Source organism: Culex pipiens, chromosome 3 (genome assembly GCF_016801865.2).
Source record: "Culex pipiens pallens isolate TS chromosome 3, TS_CPP_V2, whole genome shotgun sequence".
Taxonomy (NCBI): domain Eukaryota; kingdom Metazoa; phylum Arthropoda; class Insecta; order Diptera; family Culicidae; genus Culex; species Culex pipiens.
In genome coordinates, this window is record NC_068939.1 from 181780896 (window position 1) to 181794315 (window position 13420).

Sequence of the window (13420 nt, forward strand, 5' to 3'; positions counted from 1 at the left end):
TTAATACAATTTAAGAATCATTAGAGCTCAATGATCCTAATGAGAAAAAGTCCGCCTGACAATCGATTTTTGGATAATGAGGCTTTGAATACTCGAGTCTCGACTGTAAATTAATAAAACATTCATATTCGATTACACCTCATGCATTGAACAGACCTTCCTCCCCAACCTTCACCTGTTCCACAATTTTAATTTTAAAACTCATAAATCATAAATCAGGAAGCGTCCAACCAATCAACCATCGCTGCATAAAACATGTGAAAATCTCGCCCCGCAAAGCCCATCCCCATCAGCAACATCATCATCGAATCAATCCAATTAATCCCGCTCGCACCGATTTTGAATCATGGCCAGAGCCAACTCCCGTCCGGATATCCAATTTACCCGTCCTCGGGACATCTCGCGGCATATTGAACCCTCAAACCCCGTAACAACCGACCCATCGAAATGAACCGCTGCATATTTGATGACCACCCGGGGACGGACACCTTCGTCACGAGCCAACGCAACGGAGTGACCACAGAAAGATTGACTTTCGAAAGCGATGATGGCCGGGAGCCACCGCCGGATTGGATTCAAATATGCAATTATTTGCTCACTTTGCCACTCCGGCAAGGTGTGAACCGGAGGGTTCCGGTTGAGTTTGAACGATTCTACGGGGTAGACTGGTTCAAATTTTTGGGAACAAGCTTGGAGCAGTCTATTTCAAAAGGGTTGTTTCAAGTATCAAATTTTATTAACAAACATCAACTCAAACAACTGCCTAACTAACGTAGTACATTCTCGCCCTTGGCTCAACGTCATTCTTCGGCGGTGCCCGGTTCAAGTCCTGGACCATCTCCCGCAGCATATCTTCGTTGACCTCGTCGATGATGTTCACATTAAACTCGTCCTCGTCCTTCACGTGGTACAGAATCGCCAACATGCCACGCGTCACCTTCCCGTCCAACTCCACCTCCGCCTTGTAGTGCGTAGAATCGGTCACCAGCTGGGGGTTCAAAAAGACCGCCACCGCGTACATATCGCACGGTGTCCACCCGCTGGCATTCGCATAGATGACCGACTCCACGCGGTTCAGCACCTGAATTGCCCTGTTCGGCGTGCTGTTGAACGTCGCAAAGCGCCACTGGGTCGTGAACTCCTCCTCCAACGACTGAATCGTCTCCCAGGGGAAGATGTTCAGCACGACCGGCGCGTTGTTGACCACAATGTTGGCCGCTTCCGGGTCGGTGAAGAAATTGAACTCGGCCGCAAAGTCCGTGTTGCCCACGCCGTTCCGATTACCGCCCAGGATGTAAATGTTCGCGATGAGGTCCTTCGACGCCGGGTACAGCTTGAACAGCAGGGCCAGGTTCGTTAGCGGGCCAACCGATATGATGGTGATGTCGTGTGGGAACTTCTGCAACAACTCGTTCATCTTCACAACAGCATGCTCCGGCTTCACCGACTTCAAACTCGGCGTCTTTTCAAACTTAACATCCCCAAATCCATCAACTCCCCAAAAGTACCCCGACACATCCCGATGTGGCGCCGGAGTAATCAATCGCTCGCGAGCCCCCTTGTACACTGGAATATCCGTCCGCCCAAGCCCCTCCAAAATGCGCGCCACATTGACAGCCACGTGGCCAACCTCGGTGTTTCCGTGTGTGCACGTGATGGCCTGCACGCACACGTTGTACTTTTGCTCGTCCATCAGCAGCATCGTCAGCGCCCACGCATCGTCTCCGCCGGCGTCCAGATCGATGATGACCCGCCGCAACCCGAGGGGGTTCTCCTTGCCCAGTGGGCAAGCAGCGGGAACGCCTCGGGCCAGCAGGGCCACCACGAGTACAACGATTTGGAACATCTGAAAAACGAGAAAATTGCTTTTTTGAGGTATTCTATCAAACATTTTTTAAGATATTAGCCTAATTATTAAGTTAAAATGTTTAGTAAAAGATTTAATCTATTATGAGATCGAATTTCCCCAACAAAAATAAATTGCTTCTCCTTTTTTTAAAATAAATAAGAATAAATTAGAATAGATTATAAATTATTCGAAAAAATTAGAACAGATTCGATTAGATTAGAATAGATAAGAATCGATTACAATAGATTAGAATAGATAAGAATAGATAAGAATAGATTAGAATATATTAGATTAGATTAGAATAGATTAGAATAGATTAGAATAGATTAGAATAGATTAGAATAGATTAGAATAGATTAAAATAGATTAGAATAGATTAGAATAGATTAGAATAGATTAGAATAGATTAGAATAGATAAGAATAGATTAGAATAGATTAGGATAGATTAGAACAGATTAAAATAGATTAGAATATATTAGAATAGATTAGAATAGATTAGAATAGATTCGAATAGATTAGAATAGATTAGAATAGATTAGAATAGATAAGAATTGAATAGAATAAATTGAAACAGATAAGAATAGATTAGAATAGATAAGAATAGATAAGAATAGATTAGAATAGATTAGAAAAGATTAGAATAGATTAGAATAGATTAGAATAGATTAGAATAGATTAGAATAGATTAGAATAGATTAGAATAGATTAGAATAGATTAAAATAGATTAGAATAGATTAGAATAGATTAGAATAGATTAGAATAGATTAGAATAGATAAGAATAGATTAGAATAGATTAGGATAGATTAGAACAGATTAAAATAGATTAGAATATATTAGAATAGATTAGAATAGATTAGAATAGATTAGAATAGATTAGAATAGATTAGAATCGATTAGAATAGATTAAAATAGATTAGAATAGATTAGAATAGATTAGAATAGATTAGAATAGATTAGAATAGATTCGAATAGATTAGAATAGATTAGAATAGATTAGAATAGATAAGAATTGAATAGAATAAATTGAAACAGATAAGAATAGATTAGAATAGATAAGAATAGATAAGAATAGATTAGAATAGATTAGAATAGATTAGAATATATTAGAATAGATTAGAATAGATTAGAATAGATTAGAATAGATTAGAATAGATTAGAATAGATTAGAATAGATTAGAATAGATTAGAATAAATTAGAATAGATTAGAATAGATTAGAATAGATTAGAATAGATTAGAATAGATTAGAATAGATTAGAATAGATTAAAATAGATTAGAATAGATTAGAATAGATTAGAATAGATTAGAATAGATTAGAATAGATTAGAATAGATAAGAATAGATTAGAATAGATTAGAATAGATTAGAATAGATTAGAATAGATTAGAATAGATTAGAATAGATTAGAATAGATTAGAATAGATTAGAATAGATTAGAATAGATAAGAATAGATTAGAATAGATTAGGATAGATTAGAACAGATTAAAATAGATTAGAATAGATTAGAATATATGAGAATAGATTAGAATAGATTAGAATAGATTAGAATAGATTAGAATAGATTAGAATAGATTAGAATAGATTAGAATAGATTAGAATAGATTAGAATAAATTAGAATAGATTAGAATAGATTAGAATAGATTAGAATAGATTAGAATAGATTAGAATAGATTAGAATAGATTAAAATAGATTAGAATAGATTAGAATAGATTAGAATAGATTAGAATAGATTAGAATAGATTAGAATAGATAAGAATAGATTAGAATAGATTAGGATAGATTAGAACAGATTAAAATAGATTAGAATATATTAGAATAGATTAGAATAGATTAGAATAGATTAGAATAGATTAGAATAGATTAGAATGGATTAAAATAGATTACAATAGATCAAAACAGATTAGAATAGATTAGAATAGATTAGAATAAATAAGAATAGATTAGAAAAGATTAGAATAGATTAGAATAGATTAGAATAGATTAGAGTAGATTAGAATAGATTAGAATTTAATTAAATAGATTAGAATAGATTAGAATAGATAAGAATAGATTAGAATAGATTACAATAAATGAGAGTAGATTAGAATAGATTAGAATAGATTAGAATAGATTTGAATAGATAAGAATAGATTACATTCGACGAGATTAGATTAGAAAAGATTGAAGTACATGAGACTATAGTTTCTTATTAATCTATTCTAATCTATAGATTAGAACAGATTGGAATAGATTTGAGTACTCATTCGAATGGATTGGAACAGCTTGAAATATATTTTAGAAGATCCTGGAATACAATATAGTATAAAATTAAAACTCGACAAGGATAGATAAGAATAGTTGAGAACAGTTGAGAATAGATAAGATTTAAATGATATTTATGATAAAAGAATAAATAAGTTTAATTGAAAATTTATACGAATTGATCAGAACAGTTAAATTAAACTGTATCGGATTAGAATTTAAAAAAAATATGTTAAAAGACAAGAAACTATTAGTATAGTTATGTTACAATAAATAAAAATAGATCTAAGGTGGTATTTGGTGCCTTTCACTTTCGGGGCAATGGCTGTCAATGATGATTCTTAATTCAGGGTCCAGAAATAATAAATTAATCACTATATGTAAAATGCTGCTACAAACATTAACAAGAAAGCCATTTTTCGATTGAAAAATTCTTAATCAAGATTTGAATGTTTTTCTAAAAAAACATTGCCGCCAGATAGCCGATCAAGATTGATGCCTTTCAAAGCCTTAAATTGATAAGAAAAAAATTCAAATTTAATTTAAAAAGTAATTAATTAAAATAACGATAAAAAAAAGATTTAAAAAAATTGAAAAGCATTGAATATTAATAAAAATTAATCGGCTAAAATTTAAAAAAAATGGATGGATTTGGTAACAAAATATTCAATAAATATGACATATTGCATCATCTTTATCCATACCAATTTAGCAGCTTTCCAAACAAAAATTGTTTGTGAAAATAAAAAAATCTGTATCATTTTTCTAATTTTTTTAACCACTTTTTGTCACCAAAAACTGATTTCCAAGGAAACAATACTGTTAAAATATATTTTAAGAGACATAATGCCATCTTTTTAAAAAAATCCACAAAGTGCAAAAAATCGTTGATTTTATTTATTGTTATTTTTCAAAAAGTTTACAATCAAACTATATCAAGGTAAAATTATGGTAAATTGGACCGTTTTCAAATTGTAGCCATATTTAGGAAACTTTTTTGAAAAAAAGTCGCAGTTTAAAAAAAATTAAAACAGTGTCCAAAATTGCACATCTTTGAACAAAAACAAACATATTATCGAGAGGCTGTGAAAATTTCCTAAATTTGCCTTTATGAAATTTGTTGATACGGGCTTTGGATGCTGAGATTAGGCCATGCAAACATAAAGATAGGAAAAATTAGATTTTCTCTGTGTTGTCCAATTAGCCTTTATTTGTTCATAACGACTTACAATGATCAAAAATAAGAATTATATGTAATATAACAAATATTTCATAATTTCATAGTTTAGACTAACTTTATAAAATGGCTTAAAGCACTAATTTTCAACTAAAAAAATCCTGAAAATTGCTTAAGCTTGTAAACGGTGCACTTAGAGCGTCCAATTTCCCGGGGTTACTAAATTCCCGGAAAACGGGAAATTTTCAACAAATTTCCCGGGAAATCCCGGGAAATTATAAATTTAGCGAAAATTATTCTGATCCTGATTCTGATTAATCTTTTGCAACAAAATTGTATAGAACAGCATTTATAATGGTCAAAATGAGTTTGAGGATCAATTAATGGCTTGACTGCTTGTAAACTAATGCAACTTTGAGAAAATATATAAACTTTCTAATTTTTATGCCGTCTTTCTTTTTTTTTAAATCAATGCTTAAAATTGCTTTTAAATTTGTCTCAGTGACCATAAAGTTAAAATGAAAAAAATAATCATGCAGACATTTTGTTTGTCATGGCAAATAACATATCTCAGAACAAGTATTTTCAACTTGTGAATAAATAAATAATCATTGAATTTAATCAAATTTCTAACTCAAAGTTTTCAAAACTGTGGAGCGTATTTTTGAAACATAGTTGCATTCTTTGGATAAATTTAGTATGTTACGAAGTTGTTTTTTAATAGTTTTTCATGGTTTTATTATATGATTCAAGTTATATGGTATTCAGCCTAAGAAATTAATTAGATTAAAATAAGTTTGAGTATTTAAAAGTGGTTGAAATTAAACGATATTTTTCATATTTAACTCAAGTGTTTCAAATTATATTTAAAAAAAACGTTAAAAAAGGTTGTCAAAAATAATATAGTTTATGTTCATTCCATAACAGCGTAATTTTTGTTGTCCAACATATAAGCAAACAATATTCAGAAATAAATATCATCTGAATTATACCTTGACATGTAATTTACAGACAAGCTGATTAGTTTAATATGAACAGTAGATTGATATAAATAAAATCAAATCAGGTTCTTCAATTAATATTTTTTGTATAATTTCAAAACATTGTTCCAAAAAGGTAGGAAAATGTAAACTTCTGATTGTATTTCGGAAATTCCCGGGAAATTCACATATATCCCGGGAAACGGAAAATATTTTTTTCTGGGAAATCCCGGGAATTCCCGGGAAATTATTTCCCGGGACGGGAAATTGGACGCTCTAGGTGCACTTTATCAAAATTTTGCCAAAGACACCAAAACAATATAAAAAAATCTATTAAGATTGACTAAGATCGAAGTTAGAAGAAACTATCAAAAATATTCATATAATAAACTACTTCCCTAAAAAGTAAAATGTTTCTACGTATCAAAAGAAAAGTACAACTCATGAAACCATTTTCAGCCATGGTTTGCTAAAATTAACTGAAATGGCGAAGGATCGATATTTTTGGATAAATAACATGCATTTTGAAAAATCCAAAACGCCCAAAAATGCCGTACAATTTTTGACCACAGAACATCGAAATAAAAACCTCCCATGTGAATGAAACCTCCCATGCAAAACTACATCTCCTACTTTCTACAATGTCATTTCAAAAGTCCTTCAACCGAAACAAGGCCCCACCATCATCGTTTGCCTGCCCGCTCAATCATGGCCCATTTCAGTTTCCGATGAAACAAATTGAACCTAATAAGCTATAAAAATATCGTAAAATTATTCAAAACAGCAATTTATGAGCTAGACAAATATCAATTTCCCCTCGCGTGATGGGAATCAGAAAAAAAAACTGCCAAATCACCATCCCAATTGGAGTCCTCTGGAGGGCAGTATCCTTCCAGCAGGCTGGAAACTGGAAACAAATTGAATTGATTTGATCTTTCACATTCAAGCTCACGCAGAAAGCCAACTTTGCGTCCAATCATAAATAATTCCTTCTGCAGGCCGAGTCCGAGCCGGTAATCTTGCATTCAAATTCTTGGACTGTTTTTTTTTTCTTTTGCTCATTGTAAATGCACCCCTCTCAATGGAAGTGGAAAATCTGGACCGAACAAGAAGCAAAAAAAAAAGGTCGTGTGCCGTTTGATTTGGCACTTGGCTGGTTGGCGAAGGGGCCGAAGGCTGGCCTTATTTATTCGAAATCATAAATAATAACCTTAAGTGGGTGGATGATTTGGCAGGAGCGCAGAACACACTGATAAATTCATCAGGAATTCGACGATGATCCCCGGAATATCCGGTCTCGGACCGAAAGGGAAATTCATGCTTATTGGATCAGAAAAATTTGACTCAATTGATGCCATATTTTTTGAAGGGCTTTTGACTCTCTTTTGTGCTGTATCACTTTTTTGGTTTGTTGCACTGTGACCATCAATCTTGTTAGGATGAATCACTTATGAATGGAAATGATACATTCGAGCAGTTCTGAAATTGTCAAAAATCACATTTGTTTTCAAACAGATTTAAATCATCTCAATTTCGCTTCAAATCTTCACTCACCTGTTCAAACACCGATCGACAGTCTGCAGTTCCCCAAAACAAGTGCCGCACAACACCTCACCAGACGCACTGAGTTCCATCGGGACCAAGGTGTCGTGGTTATATGGGCTCACGACGCTCATAAACTGGAACACGATCAAAGACGACGACGTCGCGACGCAGAGTCGATAAGTTTATAAAGTTTGTGTCATTCCCGTTGCAGGGTAAAATATGACCTTTATTGGTCTTGAACTTTTGGAATCAAGGCGAAGTTCAAGGAAAAAAAAAGATTTAAAAAATCAAACCATGAAAAATTTACAAAATTTCAGAAAAGGTGCATCTACCCTACCATGTACGAATTAGCAACAATTCCGGATTCATCCTATTTGATAAAACCATGTAGGGCTCGCGTCCACTACACGTGATAATCGTTTCTTCAGCAAAACAGGTTCACCAAATCTGGGAATATACCGTTTCTCGAATAGTTTTTTGTGTCACTTCCACCATTCATTTGCAAGTCATCTGGAACTTCTCGTTGATTGCGGTGACTCGCCGCTTGTCTATTCCCGTCGTCTTAATGAGCCCATAAGCGTTGATAGCATTAAACTGTTTTTTTCCTTACGAATTCCCACCACCAAAAGCCTCTAACTCATCCAAACCGGTTCTTGAATCAAGTTAATGGCCCTTTATCAGGTGTGAGTGCGCTGCATTATGCAAATGTGCAAGCAACTGTGACAACCGACTCCCCCGAAAAAAAAACAAACCGCCAAGATTCATTCTTCATAGGAATGCTTTCGTGCTGCCCGGAACACTTACTCTTTTAATTAAAACTGCATTAAATCTTCATTCCGACGACGACAAATGAATTTCGCCACCACCCGAATAGTGTGGCAGGTTTGCTTCGCTGGAACTTTGCACCTGATTTTGGGGACCTCTTGAGTTGCTCTGCAGATGCCTGGGCAGGTAGAGTCGCGATCCAACGAATAAAACGAATTAACTCAAATCCACCATAAAATTGTAATTTATTGAAAAAAGACGTTAGGGTGGTAAGAATGGCGAACAAACAGCAATCTCTTGTGATGAAACATTGCTATCAAAATTTTTCTGAGTTTTGGTTTGCGTTCAATGAAAAATGACCAAAGTTACCGGAATATTTTTTTAAAAAAGATACACGCAAAATTCAGAGTAAAGAGAATCGTTCCCTCAAAAGTTATTGAAGGCTCAGTGCCAAAATCGAAAGAATAATGCTACCAACTCACACCACCATTACGAACGGGTACATTCATTAATTGATACAATAAATCTCCAACAAGTGTCATATATCAACATCTGACCACTCCTAGATCACCAAGCTGTGATGGCCGAGGCAGTTAAGTCTTGGGTTAGTCTCTGGTCTCTGGTTCGATTCCGATAGTCGATCCTTTTGGTTTTTTGTTTTGACGGATGAACTTTTTTTGCAAATGAACCTCAGGGAAATAATTTAGGGGGCAAAACTTTGTTTTTTTTTTTTAAGCCTTCAATATTTCAATAAAAATTAGAGTGCGATTACCTGAAATCAATTGAAAGTCCGTTTCCCTGCGTTTAGAACCATTTTTGGCATGTTAATAAAGTAATCTATTGATATTATCAATTTAAATTATCGATGTAAAAGATGCACATTTTTTAAAACTAATGATTGCAAAACAAATCAACTAGTGTAAAAGGCATTGCAAAACATATTTTTTCATTGAAATGTTTAGACTACGGCTTGTGATTTCAATGTGTTTTTTCTCCTACTTGAGCTTAATTTTGGAATTGCTTAAACCAAAATTCTTGGGAATTTGATATTTTGTCCCAGGAATTCCCGAAATGGAAAAAAATCATATTTTGGTATGGAAATTTAGATTTGGTTGTGAAAATATATGAACAGTTGCATACTAAGTAATTGATAAGAATTTGATGGTAGTAAAAATTAAATTTGGCCTAAATCAGTAATAATTTGGCATCTTAGGATTCGGTTTCGGGATGTTTGACAGTTGCGTTGGAGAATTTGAACGGTGTGCGTCACGGTCCTCGCGCAGGATTTTCGTTGCCGTTTCCGTCTTTGTTGTCCCCTTGATTGTGTGTGTGTTTCGATCCGGGCGGTTTCGGGATGTTTGACAGTTGCGTTGGAGAATTTTAACGGTGTGCGTCGCGGTCCTCGCGAAGGATTTTCGTTGCCGTTTCCGTCTTTGTTGTCCCCCCGATTGTGCGTGTATTTCGATCCGGGTGGTTTCGCGTTTTCGCATTTTAGTTGGTTTCATCTTTCCACAGCCGGCTGTCTAAGATTAAATCATTTATGCTAAACTCAACACCAAATAACCGGGAATAGTCTCACCCGCATACTCCGACTGTTTGCCTTGATAATGCATAATACATCACACCTAGTGCGTCCATCCTGGGAATTCCCGGGACAAAAATCCCGGGATTTTTCCTAAACCGGGAATTCCCGAATCCCGGGATTTTCTATAATTTGTCCCGGGAATTCCCGAAATTGAAAAAAAAAATCATATTTTGGTCTGGAAATTCAGATTTGGTTGTGAAAATAGTAGAACAATAAAATGAATTAAAATTTGTATTTAGCAAATCTCAGCATTAAATTGGCATTTAAGGAAAAAATATTATAATTTGAATTACCAGGTCCGCAAAATGCCTAGTGCTTTACATTTTTTCTCTATTATTTTATTTTTTTTGAAAAACTGGATATATTTACGTATATTTTCGATTTAAAAAAAAAAATCTCATATCAAATTATTTATAATCAAACACCGGCATCTAGGGCAAATACGTACAAATGTAACGAATAAATACAGCTATTAAAGCAAACAATATTTGCATGACATTTTGGACTACTTCGGTTGAAACAGTAACAGAACAAAACAATTTGTACTTCCAAATGTATTGCTCTAAAATCTCCTGTACCTATTTAGACTGTAATTCTGATTTTCCCTCGGTTGGCGGTAGTAACTTGAAGATAATTTGTAAAATATGTTTTATATAAAACAATGAATTCAAAACTTATCTAAAATTTTACATTGACTGGTATCATTTTATTTATTGTCGTTGTTTGTTTTCTAGCTGTTTTAGTCATGTCATATAACATATATATAAAAGAAAAAAATATGAAAGAATTCCAAAGTTTTTTTTGAATAGGTCCTATAAACATATGGAAAACAAAAGCTTATTGGACCTTTTCAAAAAAAAAACTCAAGAATTATGTAATTTGATTCGCAAATAAAAAAATAATTAATCATACTGGAATCAAAAATAGTAGTTGATATAAAATTCTAAACACCACAAAGACAAAAAAAAAATTCTTTAAGGATATTTTAAAACTGTCGTCTTTGTTTAGATTGAAGTGAGGATTATAACCATTTGATATTATTAAGCTAATTCAATGATTTTAAACTTGAAAACATAAAAAATATAATGAAACATAGATTTTATTACTGATTCAAAAATTTCCCGGGATCCCGGGAATTCCCGGGATTCCAAAAATATTTTTCCCGTTTCCCGGGAAATTCAAAACCCGGGAAAATTGGACGCCCTAATCACACCATTAAACAAAATTTATTGATTATTGGGTCGCATCATCATCCTCTATGTTGAATCCTGGCCATTACAATCGGGGGTGTGTGTATTTCGATCCGGGCGGTTTCGGGATGTTTGACAGTTGAGTTGGAGAATTTGAACGGTGTGCGTCGCGGTCCTCGCGCAGGATTTTCGTTGCCGTTTCCGTTTTTGTTGTCCCCCCGATTGTGCGTGTATTTCGATCCGGGCGGTTTCGCGTTTTCGCATTTTAGTTGGTTTCATCTTTCCACAGCCGGCTGTCTAAGATTAAATCATTTATGCTAAACTCAACACCAAATAACCGGGAATAGTCTCACCCGCATACTCCGACTGTTTGCCTTGATAATGCATAATACATCACACCATTAAACAAAATTTATTGATTATTGGGTCGCATCATCATCCTCTATGTTGAATCCTGGCCATTACCCTTACCCACTAACAAAATCCCAAGTAGAAGTAGTTTTCCGGCACACGCGGGGGTGTGGATATCGTATAGAACCCACCCTTGGTAGCAGCCTGTGCTAACTAACATTCCCGTCCCATTCCCTCGAGATCTACAAACTGACATGGCGGGCGCCGTTGGTGGCCAACGACTGTTTCCTATTCGCACCGGCTCTAGTTTTGATGATCGTGATGTTTTATCTTTTCAGCGCATTCATGCATGCTGTTGATAAGGGAAACATCATTTGATCGTTGAAGCGTGTAACCGGTTGTGCTGATGGGATATTATGGTCCTGTTCAGCAACGGAGAAGGACAACCATGGGTGGTCTCTCATGCTCATGCTCATGCTCAATAATTTGGCATCTTAGGATTTTTTTAAATTTCAGTTTACAGACCCGCAAAATGCCTTCCAAAGCAGACGGAAATAACTAGGGAATAACATTTTTTGATATTTGAAAATACTAGACCAAAAACATTTCATGTTATTTATAGCAAGATTTGTTATCCGTCGTTATGATTTTTTTGTTGCTATTGTAGTTCCGATTTTCCCCAGTTGGTGGTAGTAGCTTTAAGATCCCATTCATAAAGTACGTCACGCTAAAATCAGCCAAAATTTAAAATTTTTCTCGGAATTCCAAAAATATTTTTCCCGTCTCCCGGGAAATTTATAACCCGGGAAAATTTGATGCTCAAAACGCTGTAAAATTATTTGAAAGATGTTGATCAAGTTCTCATTTTTCAAATGATGAAAACGACAATCTAGTGCTCACAAATTTTCTATTAATATGTTCAAAAATGAATGTGAAAAACATTAAATATTAGCAAAGAAATAATTATAGCTAAACCAAAATCTTCTTCCTTGCAAAAAATAAAATCAGTCTTATCGATCTCTATTGTTTTTTTTTTAAAAAGACATTCAAACACAAATTTCATATTTTTCCAAACAAAATTAACACTTTCCACTCTTTCTCCATAATTTCAGAATTTTATGAAATATTAAAGGCATTTGTTTAGATTCAAATCTCTTGAAAATCTATTTCAAGTTACTTTCCAATCAGAAAAACATTGTCTTCAAGAAAGATTGAAAAAACTAATCTCTCATATTTTTACATTGAAAAGCCAACACTTGTCGAGCGAATATTAAAAACATGAGAGCTGTATCAATAAAAAAAACTAACCTAATCCACCTATGTGGTTGATGCCTTCCTCACTTGTTACCAACAATGGGTAATATGAGTGGTTTGGACACATATTTCAGCTATTTTTTTTAGGTCCAGAAAAATAAGTACACAGATATAACTTAAGTTGTCATAACTCGAGACAGGGTTGCCAGATCTTCAATTTTGTGGACTCGTTGGAAAGTTCTTTCGATTACCTAACCAACGATGGGTCGGATGATGGATCCGGACATAGTTTACATACATTTAAGTGAGATCCGGCTTCAAAAAAGTACATAAATATCACTTAAGTGGTCATAACTCGAGACAGGGTTGCCAGATCTTCAATTATGTGGACCCGTTGGAAAAGTCTCTCGATTACCTAACCAATGATGGGTAAGATGATGGATCCGGACATCGTTTACATGCATTTAAGTGAGATCC

The 13420-nt window shown here is 34.3% G+C and overlaps 1 protein-coding gene across 1 annotated transcript; it reads right to left on the minus strand.

Moving 5' to 3' along the window:
• Positions 1-715: 715 nt before the first annotated feature.
• On the minus strand, positions 716-7904 carry LOC120416169 (pyrimidine-specific ribonucleoside hydrolase RihA-like). The gene is made up of 2 exons (XM_039577854.2): positions 7808-7904; positions 716-1846 (listed from the first exon to the last, which is right to left on the minus strand). The coding sequence occupies exon 2, from the start codon at positions 1844-1846 to the stop codon at positions 764-766; it is 1083 nt and encodes a 360-aa protein (XP_039433788.1). The 5' UTR covers positions 7808-7904; the 3' UTR covers positions 716-763.
• Between the last annotated feature and the right edge of the window lie 5516 nt (positions 7905-13420).